Source organism: Oncorhynchus clarkii, chromosome 15, assembly GCF_045791955.1.
Source record: "Oncorhynchus clarkii lewisi isolate Uvic-CL-2024 chromosome 15, UVic_Ocla_1.0, whole genome shotgun sequence".
NCBI classification, from domain to species: Eukaryota; Metazoa; Chordata; class Actinopteri; order Salmoniformes; family Salmonidae; genus Oncorhynchus; species Oncorhynchus clarkii.
The window spans coordinates 7,069,985-7,090,365 of NC_092161.1; the positions used below are offsets into that span (position 1 = coordinate 7,069,985).

At 47.3% G+C, this 20,381-nt stretch overlaps 1 protein-coding gene across 2 annotated transcripts in view; it reads left to right on the plus strand.

Moving 5' to 3' along the window:
• LOC139366884 (nuclear receptor coactivator 2-like) overlaps positions 1–20,381 on the plus strand; it is a 166,009-nt gene that overhangs the window by 101,070 nt on the left and 44,558 nt on the right. For both annotated transcript variants that reach the window (XM_071104621.1, XM_071104622.1), the window contains exons 8-13: positions 707–808; positions 1,428–1,568; positions 2,246–2,393; positions 2,882–4,457; positions 19,006–19,201; positions 20,116–20,322. In XM_071104621.1, the coding sequence (XP_070960722.1) occupies positions 707–808; positions 1,428–1,568; positions 2,246–2,393; positions 2,882–4,457; positions 19,006–19,201; positions 20,116–20,322 (2,370 nt within the window). The remainder of the gene's footprint in view (positions 1–706; positions 809–1,427; positions 1,569–2,245; positions 2,394–2,881; positions 4,458–19,005; positions 19,202–20,115; positions 20,323–20,381) is intronic.

Here is a 20,381-nt window from a genome sequence, read left to right on the forward strand (position 1 = left end):
TCTCTCCCTCCTCTCTCTCTCCCCTCCCGTCACTCTCTCCCATCCTCTCTCTCTCTCCCTCCCCTCCCCTCCTCTCTCTCTCTCCCCTCCCCTCTCTCTCTCCCCTCCTCTCTCTCTCTCTCTCCCCTCCTCTCTCTCTCTCCCCTCCTCTCTCTCTTTCTCCCCTCCTCTCTCTCTCCCCTCCTCTCTCTCTCTCCCCTCCTCTCTCTATCCCCTCCTCTCTCTCTCTCTCCCCTCTTCTCTCTCTCCCCTCCTATCTCTCTCTCCCCTCCTCTCCCTCTCCCCTTCTGTCTCTCTCTATCTCTCTCTCCCCCCTCCTGTCTCTCTCCCCCCTCCTGTCTCTCTCTCCCCTCCTCTCCCTCTCCCCTTCTGTCTCTCTCTATCTCTCTCTCCCCCCTCCTGTCTCTCTCTCCCCTCCTGTCTCTCTCTCCCCTCCTGTCTCTCTCTCCCCTCCTGTCTCTCTCTCCCCTCCTATCTCTCGCTCCCCTCCTCTCCCTCTCCCCTTCTGTCTCTCTCTATCTCTCTCTCCCCCCTCCTGTCTCTCTCTCCTCTCCTGTCTCTCTCTCCCCTCCTGTCTCTCTCTCCCCTCCTCTCTCTCTCTCTCTTCTCCCCTCTCTCTCTCTCTCCTTCCCCTCTCTCTCCCTCCTCCTCTCCCCCCCTCTCTCTCCCCTCCTGTCTCTACCCCCCTGTCTCTCTCCCCCTCTAGACTTCCAGTCATGTCTGATATGTGTGGCTCGCAGGATGCCCATGAAGGAGCGGCCCGTTCTCCCCACGCACGAGAGCTTCACCACCCGCCAGGACCTGCAAGGTAACCAATCACAGCACTACGATCATACCAGCTGTCTGACATTAACCAATCACACAGCCACAGAATTATGACCAAGGCAGTCCACCAGACTGTTTTCTGGTTGATTAAGAAATTTCTATAAATGATCAGACGGACTGGATCAGACGGACTGGAACCAATTGCAGAACCGTCTTTAATGACTAGGTAGGGAGGTAGCCAATGACAGAGCAAGTTTCTCAGGTTGTCACTGTCAAGAGAGAACCATTGTAGAGACCTGTCTTCCAGCTGTTTGCCATCCTTCTCTCAGCCTGAGCAGTGCCCAAGCACCAGCTACTGTTCCTGTTAACACACACGCTTCTGAACATAAAGAACCTCAAACTCTATATCGAACTGTTGACACCGATTATATAGTACAGGATAGATGCCCACCCCACACACACACACACACACACACACACATACACACACACACACTGTGCTCCTCTTTCAACTGGCTGTGAGGTAAAGTCACTGTAGGATCACCAACCTGTCTGTCTGTCTGGCTCCTACCTGCCACTGATGTGTGGACAGTATACACACACACACACACACACACACATTTGTCATCAGTAGCCTGTCTCTCTCTCTGCTGTGTCCCTAGGTAAGATCACGTCACTAGACACCAGTCTTCTGAGAGCCTCTATGAAGCCTGGCTGGGAAGACCTGGTGAGGAGAAGCATCCAGAGGTTTCACCTACAGAACGACGGAGAGATGTCCTTCGCCAAGAGACACCAACAAGAGGGTGAGACTACCTGACAAGGCCTATATCATCTTAGACTACCTGACGAGGCCTATATCATCTTAGACTAACAGACGAGGCCTGTATCATCTTAGACTACCAGACGAGGCCTATATCATCTTAGACTACCAGACGAGGCCTATATCATCTTAGACTACCTGACAAGACCTATATCATCTTAGACTACCTGACGAGGCCTATATCATCTTAGACTACCTGACAAGGCCTATATCATCTTAGACTACCTGACGAGGCCTATATCATCTACCTGACGAGGCCTTATATCATCTTAGACTACCAGACGAGGCCTGTATCATCTTAGACTACCAGACGAGGCCTATATCATCTTAGACTACCTGACAAGACCTATATCATCTTAGACTACCAGACGAGGCCTATATCATCTTAGACTACCTGACGAGGCCTATATCATCTTAGACTACCTGACGAGGCCTATATCATCTTAGACTGCCAGACGAGATCTATATCATCTTAGACTACCTGACAAGACCTATATCATCTTAGAGAATTTCAACACATCATGTTGATTTCATGGATGCATCCAAAGTAGTTACGTTTCTCCAGCCCCGATCCCTCAGCTGTGCCGGGGTGCCTGCTCTGTTGTTTGAATCCCAGCTTGCCTCTTTAACTCTCCCTCGCCGCTGTGCGTCTCTCTGCAGTGTTGCGTCACGGCCAGGCATTCAGCCCCATCTACAGGTTCTCTCTGTCAGACGGGACCATCGTGTCGGCTCACACCAAGAGCAAGCTGGTTCGCTCCCCTGCCACCAACGAACCTCAGCTCTACATGTCTCTACACCTGCTACAGAGGTACGTTCCCTAACCCCTGACCCCTAACCCCTGAACCCCAGCTCTACATGTCTCTACACCTGCTACAGAGGAACGTTCCATAACCCCTGACCCCAGCTCTGACCCCAAATTTGTTTACATCCCTGTTAGTGAGCATTTCTTCTTTGCCAAGATAATCCATCCACATGACAGGTGTGGCATATTAACAATCTGATTCAACAGCATTTTCATTACACAGGTGCACCTTGTGCTGGGTGCAATAAAATACCATTCTAAAATGTGCAGTTTTGTCACACTACACAATGCCACAGATGTCTCAAGTTTTGAGTGAGCGTGGATTTGGAATGCTGACAGCAGTAATGTCTACCAGAACTGTTGCCAGTGAATTGAATGTTCTTTGTGTGTGTGTGTGTGTGTGTGTGTGTGTGTGTGTGTGTGTTGCTGCTCTGTGTTACTGCTCAGTGTGTGTGTGTAACCTCCACCTCTTGTATCCCGTGTGTTATCCCCAGAGAGCAGTCAATGTGTGGTATGGGGCCGGGTCAGGACATGGGGCCCGGTGGACAGGGCCAGCAGGGGACAGTGATGGGCCCCGGCCCCAAACCAATGGTCCCCAACCCCTCAATGACACCTCCAACCCCGGGGACAATATCAGGCCTGGTGCCCCAGGGACAGGACACCACGATCAGCTCCAACAGCACGCCCTTCTCCCTTCCTCATGGAGGTCCAGGGTCCAGAGAACCAGGGCTCGGACCCATGGGGTCCGGGTCTGGACACATGCAGGGCTACCGCTACGGTTGCCCTCCCCAGCCCATGGGCTACCCTGGAGGGATGCAGGGCGGCATGGGCATGAACCCCCCCAACCATCCCCACCAGCAAGGGGCCAGCTGGAGGATGAGCAGCCCATCTCGAGGCAGCCCTACCCCAGCTGGAGGCCCCCATCTGGGGCAACAGAACTCGATGCTGTCCCCTAGGCACCGGGCGAGTCCAGGGATGGCAGGGAGCCCTCGCGTGGCCCCATGCCTGCACTCGCCCTCCCCTGTGGGGATGTGTGGGTCTGGAACAGGGGTTGCAGTAGGAGGTAGCGGTCCTGCGGCTAACAGTCATGCTAACAGTCATGCTAACAGTCATGCTAACAGTCATGCTAACAGTCAGGCTAACAGTCAGGCTAACAGTCAGGCTAACAGTCTTGCTAACAGCTACACCAGTAGTTCTCTGTCGGCCCTGCAGGCCCTGAGTGAGTGTCACGGGGTTGGACACGGCGGTTGCGTTCACCCACACATTCCTGGCGCTGGGGGGCATTCGCACACACACACCCTGGGGTCACCGGACAGGAAGATGATGGGGTCGCCAGCCGGAGTCACGATGGGGGCAGGGGTCCAGCCTCACATGATGTCGAAGCTTGGCGGTGGCACTAACGTGGATCCTCACGGAGAGCAGGGTGGGCAGTACGACCAGAGACAGATGGACAGACAGACTGACGGGAACGGTAGCAGCGGTAACCACGGTGACGTCAAAGAGGAGAGGGACGGCTCAAATGACAGCCCCAACGCGCAGAGCCGTGTCCTCCACGACAACAAGGGCCACACCAAACTACTCCAGCTCCTCACCACCAAGTCCGAACCCCTCGACACCCCCCCGTCTCCCAACGGAGGAGGAGACTCCAAGGACCCCTCGTCAGGGCTGGGGGGCCCTCATGGTCCAGGGGCCCCAGGGGGCCACGCCACATCCCTAAAGGAGAAACACAAAATACTCCACAGGCTGCTCCAGAACAGCACCTCTCCTGTCGACCTGGCCAAGCTCACCGCTGAGGCCACTGGCAAGGAGCTGGGAGAGCAGGGGAGTAACGTCAACACCCAGGTGGGTACAGGGGGGGGTACAGATGGGAACCTCCCCTCCAAACAGGAACCCCTGAGTCCTAAGAAGAAGGACAACGCACTGCTGAGGTACCTGCTGGATGAAGAGGAGGGGGGCATGAAGGAGAGGCAGGCTAGGATGGAGGGAGGAGGAGAGGTGAAGACGGAGATGAAACACCCCCTCCATGTGAAGACTGAGAAACAGGATACAGGATATGATCGCTCTGAGCAGGTGGGTGGCATGAGATTTCTCTCATTTATGACTCATAATTGTAAAGGATGAGTAGCACCATGGTTTGGGTACAAGTTGACGGAATGATTATTAACGATTAGTGATATTTTCATTAGATCGTTTTTTGGAATGATAGTTGATGTTAAATGAATGGTATTTAATAGAGGAATACTTCCAGTCATTGTGTTAGAGCTAGTTAGAAACTCCCTCCAAACTGCACACAGAGACATACAAATAATATCCACAAGTTAAACTGACTAGTACTGGGGACCTTGATAAAGGTCCTCATTGTCAAAAGTATAAGTAGTGTCAAATTCAGAGAATCTAGAATGAGAGAGTCGGTGTTCTAGAATGAGAGAGTCGGTGTTCTAGAATGAGAGAGTCGGTGTTCTAGAATGAGAGAGTCGGTGTTCTAGAATGAGAGAGTCGGTGTTCTAGAATGAGAGAGTCGGTGTTCTAGAATGAGAGAGTCGGTGTTCTAGAATGAGAGTGTCGGTGTTCTAGAATGAGAGTGTCTGTGTTCTAGAATGAGAGTGTCTGTGTTCTAGAATGAGAGAGTCGGTGTTCTAGAATGAGAGAGTCGGTGTTCTAGAATGAGAGAGTCGGTGTTCTAGAATGAGAGTGTCTGTGTTCTAGAATGAGAGTGTCTGTGTTCTAGAATGAGAGTGTCTGTGTTCTAGAATGAGAGTGTCTGTGTTCTAGAATGAGAGTGTCTGTGTTCTAGAATGAGAGAGTCTGTGTTCTAGAATGAGAGAGTCTGTGTTCTAGAATGAGAGAGTCGGTGTTCTAGAATGAGAGAGTCGGTGTTCTAGAATGAGAGAGTCGGTGTTCTAGAATGAGAGAGTCGGTGTTCTAGAATGAGAGAGTCGGTGTTCTAGAATGAGAGAGTCGGTGTTCTAGAATGAGAGAGTCGGTGTTCTAGAATGAGACAGTCGGTGTTCTAGAATGAGACAGTCGGTGTTCTAGAATGAGACAGTCGGTGTTCTAGAATGAGACAGTCGGTGTTCTAGAATGAGAGAGTCGGTGTTGTCGTGTCTTTGGCTTTGCCGGATTAAGTGATATGACATGCTATTCTATAAAATCCTTTCTCTGTAATTAATATTACCTGATTAAACTAATCATGTAAATGTAATTAACTAGAGAGTCGGGCACCACAAAATAATATTTATAGAGCTGTTATCTTCCGAATAAACTCTTAAAGACCTAGTAATATTTTACATCAATAGCAGTCAATATTAATCATCACCTTATTTCAGTCTCATCTGAAAGTTGTAAATTCTTGTTTATCTTCACGAACCCTGGCTAACAAGTTGGTATCAGCAATACAAAATTGGGTTTAATTATGTATTTACTAAATACCTAACTAATCACACAGGATTACATATACACAGAATGAATCATACTTTGATTACAAATTATGTCATAAAGGAAAACGTTCCTAGCGGAGGGAACGGATATGACAGCTGGTTACACAAAGAAAGGGGCTGGGTTTGAGTGAAAGAGCGGGAAGACTGAAGAACAAAGGGAAGAAGTTGTGCTATCGTAAATATAGAATCTTATGCATTCTAAATTACCGCCCATTTGGAAAAGGAAAATGCAATAAATATTTACTCTGAGCTGCGCTTCAATAGGTTGGTGGTAGATGGAAGGCCGTGTTGCCCAACCAAGTCCTTTGTCCTTTGAAAAGTGTCTCTGGTGGTGAACGGGATACGAGAATCTGTGGAAAGAACTGAAAACTGCTGTTCACAAATGCTCTCCATCCAACCTCACTGAGCTCGAGCTGTTTTGCAAGGAGGAATGGGAAAAAATGTCAGTCTCTCGATGTGCAAAACTGATAGAGACATACCCCAAGCGACTTACAGCTGTAATCGCAGCAAAAGGTGGCACTACAAAGTATTAACTTAAGGGGGCTGAATAATTTTGCACGCCCAATTTTTCAGTTTTTGATTTGTTAAAAAAGTTTGAAATATCCAATAAATGTCGTTCCACTTCATGATTGTGTCCCACTTGTTGTTGATTCTTCACAAAAAAATACAGTTTTATATCTTTATGTTTGAAGCCTGAAATGTGGCAAAAGGTCGCAAAGTTCAAGGGGGCCGAAAACTTTCGCAAGGCACTGTAGGTCAGTGAGACAATCACTTCCACAACTTGTTCAACCTGAATGACTGACCTGTAGCCTACATCATGGTGAATGGGCTCTATAACATGCCACCGATCACCACAAGCTTCGGTTCATATGAGCTTAGACAACATGACAACATGGGCAGTCAGCCGCATTCCACTGACATGTGTGCCTCATGACCCGTGGTCTATACAAGGGCAGCCCAGCCCAATCTATACAGTAGTCATGACCCGTGGTCTATACTAGGGCAGCCCAGCCCAATCTATACAGTAGTCATGACCCGTGGTCTATACTAGGGCAGCCCAGCCCATTCTATACAGTAGTCATGACCAATGATCTATACTAGGACAGCCCAGCCCAATCTATACAGTAGTCATGACCAATACTCTATACTAGGACAGCCCAGCCCAATCTATACAGTAGTCATGACCAATGATCTATACTAGGGCAGCCTAGCCCAATCTATACAGTAGTCATGACCCGTGGTCTATACTAGGGCAGCCCAGCCCAATCTATACAGTAGTCATGACCAATGATCTATACTAGGACAGCCCAGCCCAATCTATACAGTAATCATGACCAATGATCTATACTAGGGCAGCCCAGCTGACCCGTGGTCTATACAGTGGTCATGACCCGTGGTCTATACAGTGGTCATGACCCGTGGTCTATACAGTGGTCATGACCCGTGGTCTTTTTATTTTAGCCTATGTCAGGATTTGGCCATTTGTGATGAGCCTATAAGCTACACATCAATAACAAGGTATGATATACAGAGATATATATTCTTAAAGACCAGGGCCCGGTTACCAAAATCCTCTTGGTTCATTGTTAGAAGCCGTCGTATCCTATGGTTCTAATGATTAACTTAGCCTTAAGATGCTTTTGGCAAACCGAGCCACGTGCCTCGTTTCCCAGAGCCATCGTCCTACGAGGTTTCTTTTGTAGCCAAATCGTGTTACTGTGAGGTAAAGCGTTGTGGAGGACAGAAGACAACACATTGTGCTGCAGTGAGCTAGCTAGTACCCTAATGCCTAGCTAGTACTACTAGTTACTGTCTAGCTAGCTTGCTAGCACCCTAATGGCTACCTAGTAGTACTAGTTGCTAGCTAGTAGCCTAAGGACTACCTTATACTGCTATTTACTCGCTAGCTAGCTACTAGCCGAATGGCTAGCTAGTAGCGCTAGCTAGCTATTAGTAGACAGAAAGGGTTAGTTATCAGAATATTTGTTAGCTACCCCCATGGACCTCGGTAATTGTTTATAATAATATAAAATAAAATTGTTCCCAATAAAGGAAATCAAATACAGGTCAACATCTAAATATTTATCCCAGCATTGATCCAAGCAGTGGTTTGTTCGTTATGTTCGCCTCCGCTGATTTTGCCTTTTTAGCAGCACATTCACCACTCTCTCAAACAGTTAACTCCACCCTCTCCTGGCACAGGCCCGAGGGCATAGCCTGACGCGAAACGAACTGCCCCATCCCGGAGGTGGCTCAACTAGTTAACTAGACGCTGCTCTGTGTGTTTGAGAGATGCTGGACAAAAGGCCATTTTTAAAACCATCCCTCAACTTCTGCCATGTTTACAGACATTCCCCCAAAACAAAGAAAAATGGACTCTCGGAGAATGAGTGCACAACTGGTTGCAACATTAAGAGAAAGTAGTTGTTTATAGATAATATGTCAGATGGCTAGCCGCCGGAAGAGACATCTTTTGCTGTAATGTTGAAGGCTGCTGGCTAGATGAAGTATAAAGCTAACGTTAAACGGAGCGTACCTCAACAAGAGCAAAGAAAATAGGCCACTAAAGTTCTCATAATAACTTTTGCTTTGCAGAAAGTAAGCTACTGAGACAGACAGTGATGTGGCACTCAGTGGTGAGACTGAGGTCTCAGTGGTGAGGCTGAGGCAGGCTGCAATACATGCAAGAGGAAACAAGGACCGATATTAGAGAGGAAGCAAGCAGAGTGTGGGCAGGAGGGTCTCTGAGAGAATCTGTACTAATCTTATCAAACAAGTTAGGGGGAAAAAAATAACATTTGTTTCAATATGAACGTCTCCACATCTTCCCTATAGGCGGTAGATACTAATTCCCCTGGTAGACGGTAGATACCATTTCCCCTGGGAGACGGTAGATACCATTTCCCCTGGGAGACGGTAGATACCATTTCCCCTGGGAGACGGTAGATACCATTTCCCCTGGTAGACGGTAGATACCATTTCCCCTGGGAGACGGTAGATACCATTTCCCCTGGTAGGCGGTAGATACTAATTCCCCTGGTAGACGGTACATACCATTTCCCCTGGGAGACGGTAGATACCATTTCCCCTGGGAGACGGTAGATACCATTTCCCCTGGTAGACGGTAGATACCATTTCCCCTGGTAGACGGTAGATACCATTTCCCCTGGTAGACGGTAGATACCATTTCCCCTGGTAGACGGTAGTGTCGTGTCGTGTCATTGGCTTTGCGGGATTAAGTGATATGACATGTTATTCTATGAAATCATTTCTCTGTAATTAATATTACCTGATTAAGCTAATCAGGTGAATAATTAACTAGAAAGTCGGGGAACCACAAAATCATGTTATAGAGCTGTTATCTTCCGAATAACCTCTTAAAGACCTGGTAATCTTTTACTTCAAGAGCAGTCAATATTTAATCGTCACCTTGTTTAGTTTCATCTGAAAGTGGTAAATTCTTGTTTATCTTCACGAACCCTGGCTAACAAGTTGAATCAGCAATACAACATTTGGTTTAATTATTTATTTATTAAATACCTAAATAATCACACACAATTACATCTACACAGAATGGATCATACATTGATTACAAATTATGTCATAACGAAAACATCCCTGGTGGACAGAACAGATATGACAGCTGGTTACACAAAGAAGGGGGGTTGGGTTTGAGTGAAAGAGTGGGAAGACTGAGGAACAAAGGGAGAAGCTATGCTATCGTAAATCTTATGCATTCTAAATTAACGTCCATTTGAAAAAGGAGAATGCAATAAATATTTACTCTGAGTTGCGCTTCGGTAGATGGGAGGCAGGGTGGTCCAGCATGGATCACTGGGCCTCTGAAGAATATCTGGTGGTAGGATGGATACTTGGTAGTACCGTCATCGTGTGGTAGTACATTTTAACTTCTTGCTCCTACCTGAGACGCAGATTTTCCCCTTGTAGCCTAGACGGTAGATACCATTTCCCCTGGTAGATGGTAGATCCCATTTCCCCTGGTAGTCTAGACGGTAGATACCAAAGGTCATCAGTAACAGAAGCAGGTAGCCTAGTGGTTAGAGCATTTGGCCAGTACCCGAAAGGTTGCTGGATCGAATCCTCAAGCTGACAAGGTAAAAATCTATCATTCTGCCCCTGAACAAGGCAGTTTCCTGGGTAGGCCATCATCATAAATAAGAATTTGTTCTTCACTGACTTGCCTAGTTAAATAAAGGTTAAATGAAATAAAAACAGATGACACGGAACCTCAAAGGATTCTCATTGTTGTTTAAAATACTGTTTGTTCTCAATGACTTACGTGGATTAATAGCGTTAATGTTAGATATGAGTTGTGTCCCAAATTACATTCTATATAGCTCACTAAGGAGGGAGAGGGAGTAGAGAGCGCGATCATGACATCATCCCTGACCTCATTAGGGTCCTCTCTCCCTGCCATATCCTGTCTCTGCCAGCGCTGCTGTGTGAAAACACAGCCAAAAGACTGGGTCCTGGACAGAGCAACTTGATATGGCCCACAGAGGACGCAGCCAAGTGGCCGTGTTGTTGTGTGTGTGTACTATTGCAAGAGGCCGGTTTTTGACTGTGGAAACACCAGCGCCTCTTTCCAGGCATCTGATCCCTCTTCTTTCTCTATGGGCCAGTCTAGTGACTATTCTGCATCCCAAATGGCACCATCATTAAGCAATAAGGCATGACTAAGGGCTGTTCTTATGCGCAACGCGGAGTGCCTGGACACAACCCATGGCTGTGGTATATTGGCCACATACCACAAACCCCCGAGGTGCCTTATTGCTATTATAAACTGGTTACCAATGTAAATAGAGCAGTAAAAATAACTGTTTTTGTCGTACCCGTGGTTTAAGGTCTGATTATACCACGGCTGTCAGCCAATCAGTATTCAGGGCTCAAACCACCCAGTTTATAATTTCCTATATAGTGCACTACATATGACCAAGTCCCATAGCACCATGTAGGGAATAGGGTGCCTTTTGGGGTAGAGCCTGGGGCATCTGTCACAACTCGTCCCTGCTCCACTACGTGTGTAAACCAGTGGTGTGGGTGAATGTTGGGCTCCGAGCCGATCTGTTACAGGGACGTCTAGTGTGCTGCCCCCTCGTGTTGGTTCTCAGACACTACAACTTATTTACTCTCTGCCCCCCCCCCCCCCCCCCCCAACTTGGTCTCTCTCGCCTTACGCAGTGGGGCAACTTAAGTCAATGTTTAGAAAGCCTTAGCTATAGTTCTGTTTATATTAGAGAATAGCAGGGTAAGATCTGCTGTAGTTTGTTTTCATATGGAAGTGGATGTGTGCTTTGCTCTCTTTGTACAGTAGACTCCTCCCCCTGTTATTTCTGCTGTGTGCGGAGAAAAGACTGGGGTGAAGGAGTTCGAAGCTAGCTGGGAAGTGTAGGCTAGTAGTAGGGGAATGGGTTCAGAGCAAGGGATTGTGGGTAATGTAGTCTTATTGTTGCAGCCTTAGATCGATCCTGGACAAACTTAACCAACGGTATTACAGTAGGTCCAAAAACAAGTCCAGACTTCTCATTTCTGCTCTGATATTATCCGTTGTTGATATCATCTAAATGTTTTTGGCGTGAATATAAACACACACACACACACACACACACACTCCCACAGTATTCTCATAGCTGTGTTTCTATTGGTCCTGTGCCAGCTTGGCCGAGCGACAGAAATGTCCTGTCATTTTTTTTCTTCTGAATGTCTCTCCCATAATGCATCACAATTATAATATCCATGCTGGAGGAAGAAAGGAACTGTGTGTGTGCGTGCTGGCGTGCGTGCGTGCGTGCGTAACTATACTTGTGACCAGAAGTCCCCACTAGAATAGTAAACCAACAGACATTTGACCAGCTGGGGACATTTTGTTAGTCGCCACAAAGTCAAATGCAGTGAAGTGAAATTCCTACCTTGAAGCTCTTTCCCAACAATGCAGTGATTATAATATATATAATTGAAAATATACAAACATTTAAGTACGAATAAAAACCACACAAGAATTACGATAAGTTAAAGAAACACGAGAATGCATGTACAGATGTAGGATCTTAATTTGATCACTTTTGTTGCTGAGAATTTTCCTGCTGAACATGGAAATGCAAACTTGTAGTGTATTTTAGTTTTAAAAATACTTCTAAAGTTTGTAATTTCCACTTTGACTTAAATTGCCCTAATGAAAAATGTATCAACCCCTACAAAAATGTCTGTTATAGTCCACATAATAATTCACATTTCCTCTTGATGCAGGATTATTTTCCTGCTGTAGCAAACTGACTCAAATTAAGATTCTATACATACAGGTCTGTGCCAGTACCTTCGAGGTACTGGACTGGTTGAGGTGGGTTTATACAGACAGACAGACAGACAGACAGACAGACAGACAGACAGACAGACAGACAGACAGACAGACAGATATAGTGAACAGGGTTGAAGTGTGACTGGTAGCAGGAATATATAAATACTAATGGTAATATATACATGGAAACAGGAGTAATAGTGACCAGTAGCAAGATAAATACACTACCGGTCTAAAGTTTTCTACTCATTCAAGGGTTTTTCTTTATTTTTTACTATATTCTACATTGTAGAATAATAGTGTCGACATCAACACATATGGAATCATGTAGTAACCAAAAAAGTGTTAAACAAGATCTTCAAATAGCATTCTCTCAACCAGCTTCGCCTAGAATGCTTTTCCAACATTCTTGAAGGAGTTACCATATATGCTGAGCCCTTGTTGGCTGCTTTTCCTTCACTCTGCGGTCCAACTCATCCCAGACCATCTCAATTGGGTTGAGGACGTATGATTGTGGAGCCCAGGTCATCTGACGCAGCACTCCATCACTCTCCTTCTTGGTCAAATAGCCCTTACACAGCCTGGAGGTGTGTTTGGTTATTGTCCTGTTGGAAAACAGATGATAGTCCCACTAAGCCCAAACCAGATGGGATGGCGTATCACTGCAGAATACTGTGGTAGCCATGCTGCTTAAGTGTGCCTTGAATTCTAAATAAATCACATACAGTGTCACCAGCAAAGCACCCCCACACCATCACATCTCCTCCTCCATGCTTCACGGTAGGAACCACACATGTGGAGATCATCCATTCACCATTGCTTGTGTTTCTAGACCCAAGTAAGTATCTTCTTCTTATTGGTGTCCTTTAGTAGTGGTTTCTTTGCAGCAATTCGACCATGAAGGCCTGATTCACGCAGTCTCCTCTGAACAGTTGATGTTGAGATGTGTCTGTTACCTCAACTCTGTGATGCATTTATTTGGGCTGCAATTTCTGAGGCTGGTAACTCTAATGAACTTATCCTCTGCAGCAGAGGAAACTCTGGATCTTCCTTTCCTGTGGCGGTCCTCATGAGAGACAGTTTCATCATAGCACTTTATGTTTTTTGCGACTACACTTGAAGAAACATTCAACGTTTTTGAAATGTTCCGTATTGACTGACCTTGCTGTCTTAAAGTAATGATGGACCGTTGTTTCTCTTTGCTTATTTCATCTGTTGTTGCCATAATATGGACTTGGTCTTTTACCAAATAGGGATATCTTCTGTATACCACCCCTACCTTGTCACAACACAACTGATTGGCTCAAACGCATTAAGAAGGAAAGAAATTCCACAAATTAACTTTTAAGAAGGCACACCTGTTAATTGAAATGCATTCCAGGTGAAGCTGGTTGAGAGAATGCCAAGAGTGTGCAAAGCTGTCATCAAGGCAAAGGGTGACTATGTGAAGAATCTAAAATATATTTTGATTTGTTAAACACTTTTTTGGTTACTACATGATTCTGTATGTGTTATTTTATAGTTTTGATGTCTTCACTATTTTCTGCAATGTAGAAAATAGTGGATTTGGTTATTTCAGCCAGATGTGTTGCTGACAGATGTATAAAATTGCTCACACAGCCATGCAATCTCCATAGACAAACATTTGCAGTAGAGTGGCAGCCTAGTGGTTAGAGCGTTGGGCCAGTAACCGAAAGGTTCAAATCTGCCGTTCTGCCCCTGAACAAGGCAGTTAACCCACTGTTCTTAGGTAGGCCGTCATTGTAAATAAGAATTTGTTCTTAACTGACTGACTTAGACCTAGTTTAAAAAAAAAAAAATGGCCTTACTGGAGAGGCGAAGGTTGAGAGCCGTACGTCCTCCGAAACACGACCCTGCCAAGCCGCACTGCTTCTTGACACTCTGCTCGCTTAACCCGGAAGCCACTCGCACCAATGTGTTGGAGAAAAGACTGTACAGCTGGCGACCGAAGTCAACGTGCCCGGCCCGCCACAAGGAGTCGCTAGACCACGATGGGACAAGGACATCCCGGCCGGCCAAACCCTACCCTAACCCGGACGACACTGGGCCAATTTTGCACTGTGTTGCAGTGCCTTAGACCGCTGCGCCACTTGGGAGGCTGTGAAGGGAAATCTTAATGCTACAGCATACAATGACATCTTAGACGATTCTGTGCTTCAAACTTTGTGACAACAGTTTGGGGAAGGCCCTTTCCTGTTTCAGTATGACAATGCCCCCATTGCACAAAGCGAGGTCCATAAAGAAATGATTTATCGAGATCGGTGTGGAAGTACTTGACTGGCCTGCACAGAGCCCTGGTCTCAATCTCATCGAACACCGACTGCGAGCCAGGCCTAATCGCCCAACATTAGTGCCCGACCTCACTAATGCTCTTGTGGCTGAAGAGTGGAGGCTTTTATAGCAGAAAAAGGGGAGGACCAACTCCATATTAATGCCCATGATTTTGGAATGAGATGTTCGACGAGCAGGTGTCCACATACTTTTGGCAAGGTAGTGTAGATACAAATGGTAATGGCAGATGTTATGATAACCGGCTTATTGCGGTGACTTTATCACAGGGAGAGGGTCAGGTTCTCCGCTAAACAAACACAATCAAATCAGCCTAGTAGTGGAGATTCAGCACCGTGGACCATAGTGGCGATTCAGCACCGTGGACCGTAGTGGAGATTCAGCACCATGGACCGTAGTGGAGATTCAGCACCATGGACCGTAGTGGAGATTCAGCAGCGTGGACCGTAGAGGAGATTCAGCACCATGGACCGTAGTGGAGACTCAGCACCGTGGACCGTAGAGGAGATTCAGCACCATGGACCGTAGTGGAGATTCAGCACCATGGACCATAGTGGAGATTCCGCACCATGGACTGTAGTGGAGATTCCGCACCATGGACCGTAGTGGAGATTCAGCACCATGGACCGTAGTGGAGATTCAGCAGCGTGGACCGTAGAGGAGATTCAGCACCATGGACCGTAGTGGAGATTCAGCACCGTGGACCGTAGAGGAGATTCAGCACCGTGGACCGTAGTGGAGATTCAGCACCGTGGACCGTAGTGGAGATTCAGCACCATGGACCGTAGTGGAGATTCAGCACCATGGACCGTAGAGGAGATTCAGCACCATGGACCGTAGTGGAGATTCAGCACAGTGGACCGTAGTGGAGATTCAGCACCGTGGACCGTAGTGGAGATTCAGCACCGTGGACCGTAGAGGAGATTCAGCAGCGTGGACCGTAGTGGAGATTCAGCACCATGGACCGTAGTGGAGATTCAGCACCGTGGTCCGTAGTGGAGATTCAGCACCATGGACCGTAGAGGAGATTCAGCACCATGGACCGTAGTGGAGATTCAGCACCATGGACCGTAGAGGAGACTCAGCACCGTGGACCGTAGAGGAGATTCAGCACCATGGACCGTAGAGGAGATTCAGCACCATGGACCGTAGAGGAGATTCAGCACCATGGACCGTAGAGGAGATTCAGCACCATGGACCGTAGAGGAGATTCAGCACCATGGACCGTAGTGGAGATTCCGCACCATGGACCGTAGAGGAGATTCAGCACCGTTGACCGTAGAGGAGATTCAGCACCGTGGACCGTAGTGGAGATTCAGCACCATGGACCGTAGTGGAGATTCAGCACCATGGACCGTAGAGGAGATTCAGCACCGTGGACCGTAGAGGAGATTCAGCACCATGGACCGTAGAGGAGATTCAGCACCATGGACCGTAGTGGAGATTCCGCACCATGGACCGTAGAGGAGATTCAGCACCGTGGACCGTAGAGGAGATTCAGCACCGTGGACCGTAGAGGAGATTCAGCACCATGGACCGTAGTGGAGATTCAGCACCATGGACCGTAGAGGAGATTCAGCACCGTGGACCGTAGTGGAGATTCAGCACCGTGGACCGTAGTGGAGATTCAGCACCGTGGTCCGTAGTGGAGATTCAGCACCGTGGTCCGTAGTGGAGATTCAGCACCGTGGATCGTAGTGGAGATTCAGCACCGTGGTCCGTAGTGGAGATTCAGCACCGTGGACCGTAGTGGACATTCAGCACCGTGGTCCGTAGTGGAGATTCAGCACCGTGGTCCGTAGTGGAGATTCAGCACCGTGGACCGTAGTGGAGATTCAGCACCGTGGACCGTAGTGGAGATTCAGCACCGTGGATCGTAGTGGAGATTCAGCACCGTGGACCGTAGTGGAGATTCAGCACCGTGGACCGTAGTGGAGATTCAGCACCGTGGACCGTAGTGGAGATTCAGCACCGTGGACCGTAGTGGAGATTCAGCACCGTGGACCGTAATGGCGATTCAGCACTGTGGACCGTAGTGGAGATTCAGCACCGTGGACCGTAGTGGAGATTCAGCACCGTGGACCGTAGTGGAGATTCAGCACCGTGGACCGTAGTGGAGATTCAGCACCGTGGACCGTAATGGCGATTCAGCACCGTGGACCGTAGTGGAGATTTAGGACCGTAGTGGCGATTCAGCACCGTGGACCGTAGTGGAGATTCAGCACCGTGGACCGTAGTGGCGATTCAGCACCGTGGACCGTAGTGGGGATTCAGCATCGTGGACCGTACTGGAGATTCAGCACCGTGGACCGTAGTGGAGATTCCTGACCAACTATATTCAGTCTTATGTAGCAAAATTAGAGATTTTGTTTGAGGACCAATGGGAAAGTAATTCTGCTTTGAAAGTTGATGAACTTGTAACGTCACTTTTGAGAAAATGGCCCTGGAATATTTTTGCCACATCTACTGGAGAGCCCTGCTTTGTCTCCACCCATTCAGCATCGTTCACACCCTCTTAAGCCTTAGCCCCACCCATCTCATTAAGGATTCACATGTGAGGCCATGTGCTAAACAGAGTGAGCACGGTAGTGTAGTAAACAACCAGAGATTTCAAGACTAAAAGTGGTGAAAGTTGAAACCTACAATAAGAAAAAACTCCAGGGAAAAATACACTATCTTGTCCTTGGCCATGTTGTTTTTCACATGAACGTCTCTGGTAAACACACACTATATCAAAACAAATCCAAGTTTATTTGTCACATGCAACATGATACACAAGGTCTAAACGGTGGAGTAATATTAGTTACAACGCAGTCATACACACAACCTTAGTTGTCGAGCCAGCGAGCTAACGTTCGCGAGCTAGCTAACAGTTTATGCCTTTAAACTTGCAATGAAAACGACGTTCTGATCAAATTATAAATGTTTAATATCTGAATATGTAGCCACTCCAACCCGTACTCATGGATCCAACGCTTCACTTCCTGTCTTTTCCGTTTGGATTGTAACAAGCTACAACGTTGTTGTCACTCCAGTTCACACGGATCTATGTGCAGAAAGTAGTCCATCACGTTTTCCTCACGGATCTATGTGCAGAAAGTAGTCCATCCCTTTTTCCTCACGGATCTATGTGCAGAAAGTAGTCCATCCCTTTTTCCTCACGGATCTATGTGCAGAAAGTAGTCCATCACTTTTTCCTCACGGATCTATGTGCAGAAAGTAGTCCATCACTTTTTCCTCACGGATCTATGTGCAGAAAGTAGTCCATCACTTTTTCCTCACGGATCTATGTGCAGAAAGTAGACCATCACTTTTTCCTCACGGATCTATGTGCAGAAAGTAGTCCATCACTTTTTCCTCACGGATCTTTGTGCAGAAAGTAGTCCATCACTTTTTCCTCACGGATCTATGTGCAGAAAGTAGTCCATCACTTTTTCCTCACGGATCTATGTGCAGAAAGTAGACCATCACTTTTTCCTCACGGATCTATGTGCAGAAAGTGGTCCATCACTTTTTCCTCACGGATCTTTGTGCAGAAAGTAGTCCATCACTTTTTCCTCACGGATCTATGTGCAGAAAGTAGTCCATCACTTTTTCCTCACGGATCTATGTGCAGAAAGTAGTCCATCACTTTTTCCTCGCGGATCTATGTGCAGAAAGTAGTCCATCCCTTTTTCCTCACGGATCTATGTGCAGAAAGTAGTCCATCACTTTTTCCTCACGGATCTATGTGCAGAAAGTAGTCCATCACTTTTTCCTCACGGATCTATGTGCAGAAAGTAGTCCATCACTTTTTCCTCACGGATCTATGTGCAGAAAGTAGTCCATCACGTTTTCCTCACGGATCTATGTGCAGAAAGTAGTCCATCACTTTTTCCTCACGGATCTATGTGCAGAAAGTAGTCCATCACTTTTTCCTCACTGATCTATGTGCAGAAAGTAGTCCATCACTTTTTCCTCACGGATCTATGTCGATTAGCGCCCGCTAAATTCAGGGGCATCGTTGTTGTTGACAGCAGTAGCAATACTTTGACAGTTCTCCATGGCTAACGTTTACCAAAAACACAAACCTGTAGAAGAAAGGTTTATCTACTCCTACTGAGCAGATCATGTTATAAACAGAAGGTGCTACGTGGCAGACCAATCCCAACTCATCTCTCGGCATGTCTCAGCCAATCATGGCTAAGCGGGAAGGTTTCCTGTTCTTTTTCCGTGGCTAAACCAACTCGGCTCCTAATTGAACAACTGTATTCGTATTTACCGATGTGTGGGGACTTTACACTGAGTCCTCTACATAAGGGTGGGCTGCCTGCTAGCGTTGTGATGTCTGGTCTAGTGAAGGAATGAAGTCAGTGAGTTTAAATATGTCCGTTTCATGCAGCTATTCGCATAATTAGTGTTTTTGTTGCATTAGTGCATCATTTAACATTTTTATTGGTCGACGTGACCTGTCATATTACTTTTCTCAGGAAACGGAGAAGAGCTGGGACAGGAAGTCCTGCCGTACCTGTCACTTGTATTAAACACGTGTGTGTGTGTGTGTGTGTGTCTCTAGTCGTCAGAGCTGGATGATATCCTAGATGAGCTGCAGTGTGTCCAGCCCCAGCTGTTCGGTGAGCCGCGGCCCGTCTCTCTGCCTTCCTCCCTGGACAAACAGACCATCATCAACGACATACTGCACATCACCCAGGAAACCAGCCCTGCCAACGCCATGGCAACACAGCAGCAGCAGAGGGGCATGGGGCCAGGCAGTGAGTGGCTCATACATACCTGGAGAGAACACACACTCACAGATAGAGACATACATGCAGAGAGAGAACACACACTCACTCACGTGCACATACACACACACACACACACAGATATAGACATACATGCAGAGGGAGAACACACACTCACTCACGTGCACACACAGATATAGACATACATGCAGAGAGAGAACACACACTCACTCACGTGCACACACACACACACACACAGATATAGACAGACATGCAGAGAGAGAACACACACTCACTCAACAGGACAGTTGTGACCCATAGATAATAGAACAAAACACTCACACAATTTTGCTGATGTTATCGCTAGTTCTGTGAAACGATTACACACACACACACACACACACACACACACACACACAGATATTGGGGAAACACATCAGACACACATAATGTAAGAGTGACACACACATACACCTCGGACCGGTGTGTGTGTGTGTGTGTGTGTGTGTGTGTGTGTGTGTGTGTGTGTGTGTGTGTGTGTGTGTGTGTGTGTGTGTGTGTGTGTGTGTGTGTGTGTGTGTGTGTAATCGTTTCACAGCACTTGCGATAACATCTGCAAAATTGTGACACGACCAATAAACTTTGATTTGACACAGACATTAGATAACACGGACCAAGTTAAACACACACACACACACACACACACACACACATACGCGCACGCACACACACGCGCACACACACATACGCACACACACACATACGCACATACGCACACACACACACACACACACGCACACACATTAACTTGCATACGCACACACACACCACTTCTCATAACATCTAAATGACACTGTATACAACTGCCTCATCACCTCCTCTCCAGTATGTGTTTAGCTACACCAACACATCTCAAACCCTCAATCCTCTCTCTCTCTCTCCAGACTATGGTGGTGCCAGAGGGCCGGAGGGCCAGGGGCCAGCTAGGGGCCTCCCTGTGAGGAGCGTATCCCTGGACATGACCGTGTCAGGGGTCCCCCAGGGCCAGTATCCCCCTGTGGGAACCCTCAGTCCCTACACGCTCCTACAACAGCAGCAAGGAATTCTGGCAAACCACACCGTCATGATGTCTAACCAGGCCAACCTCTCAGGTGGGTGGTTCGTAGTGGAGAGGTTAAGAACCTGTATGTGTGTGTGTGTGTGTGTGTGT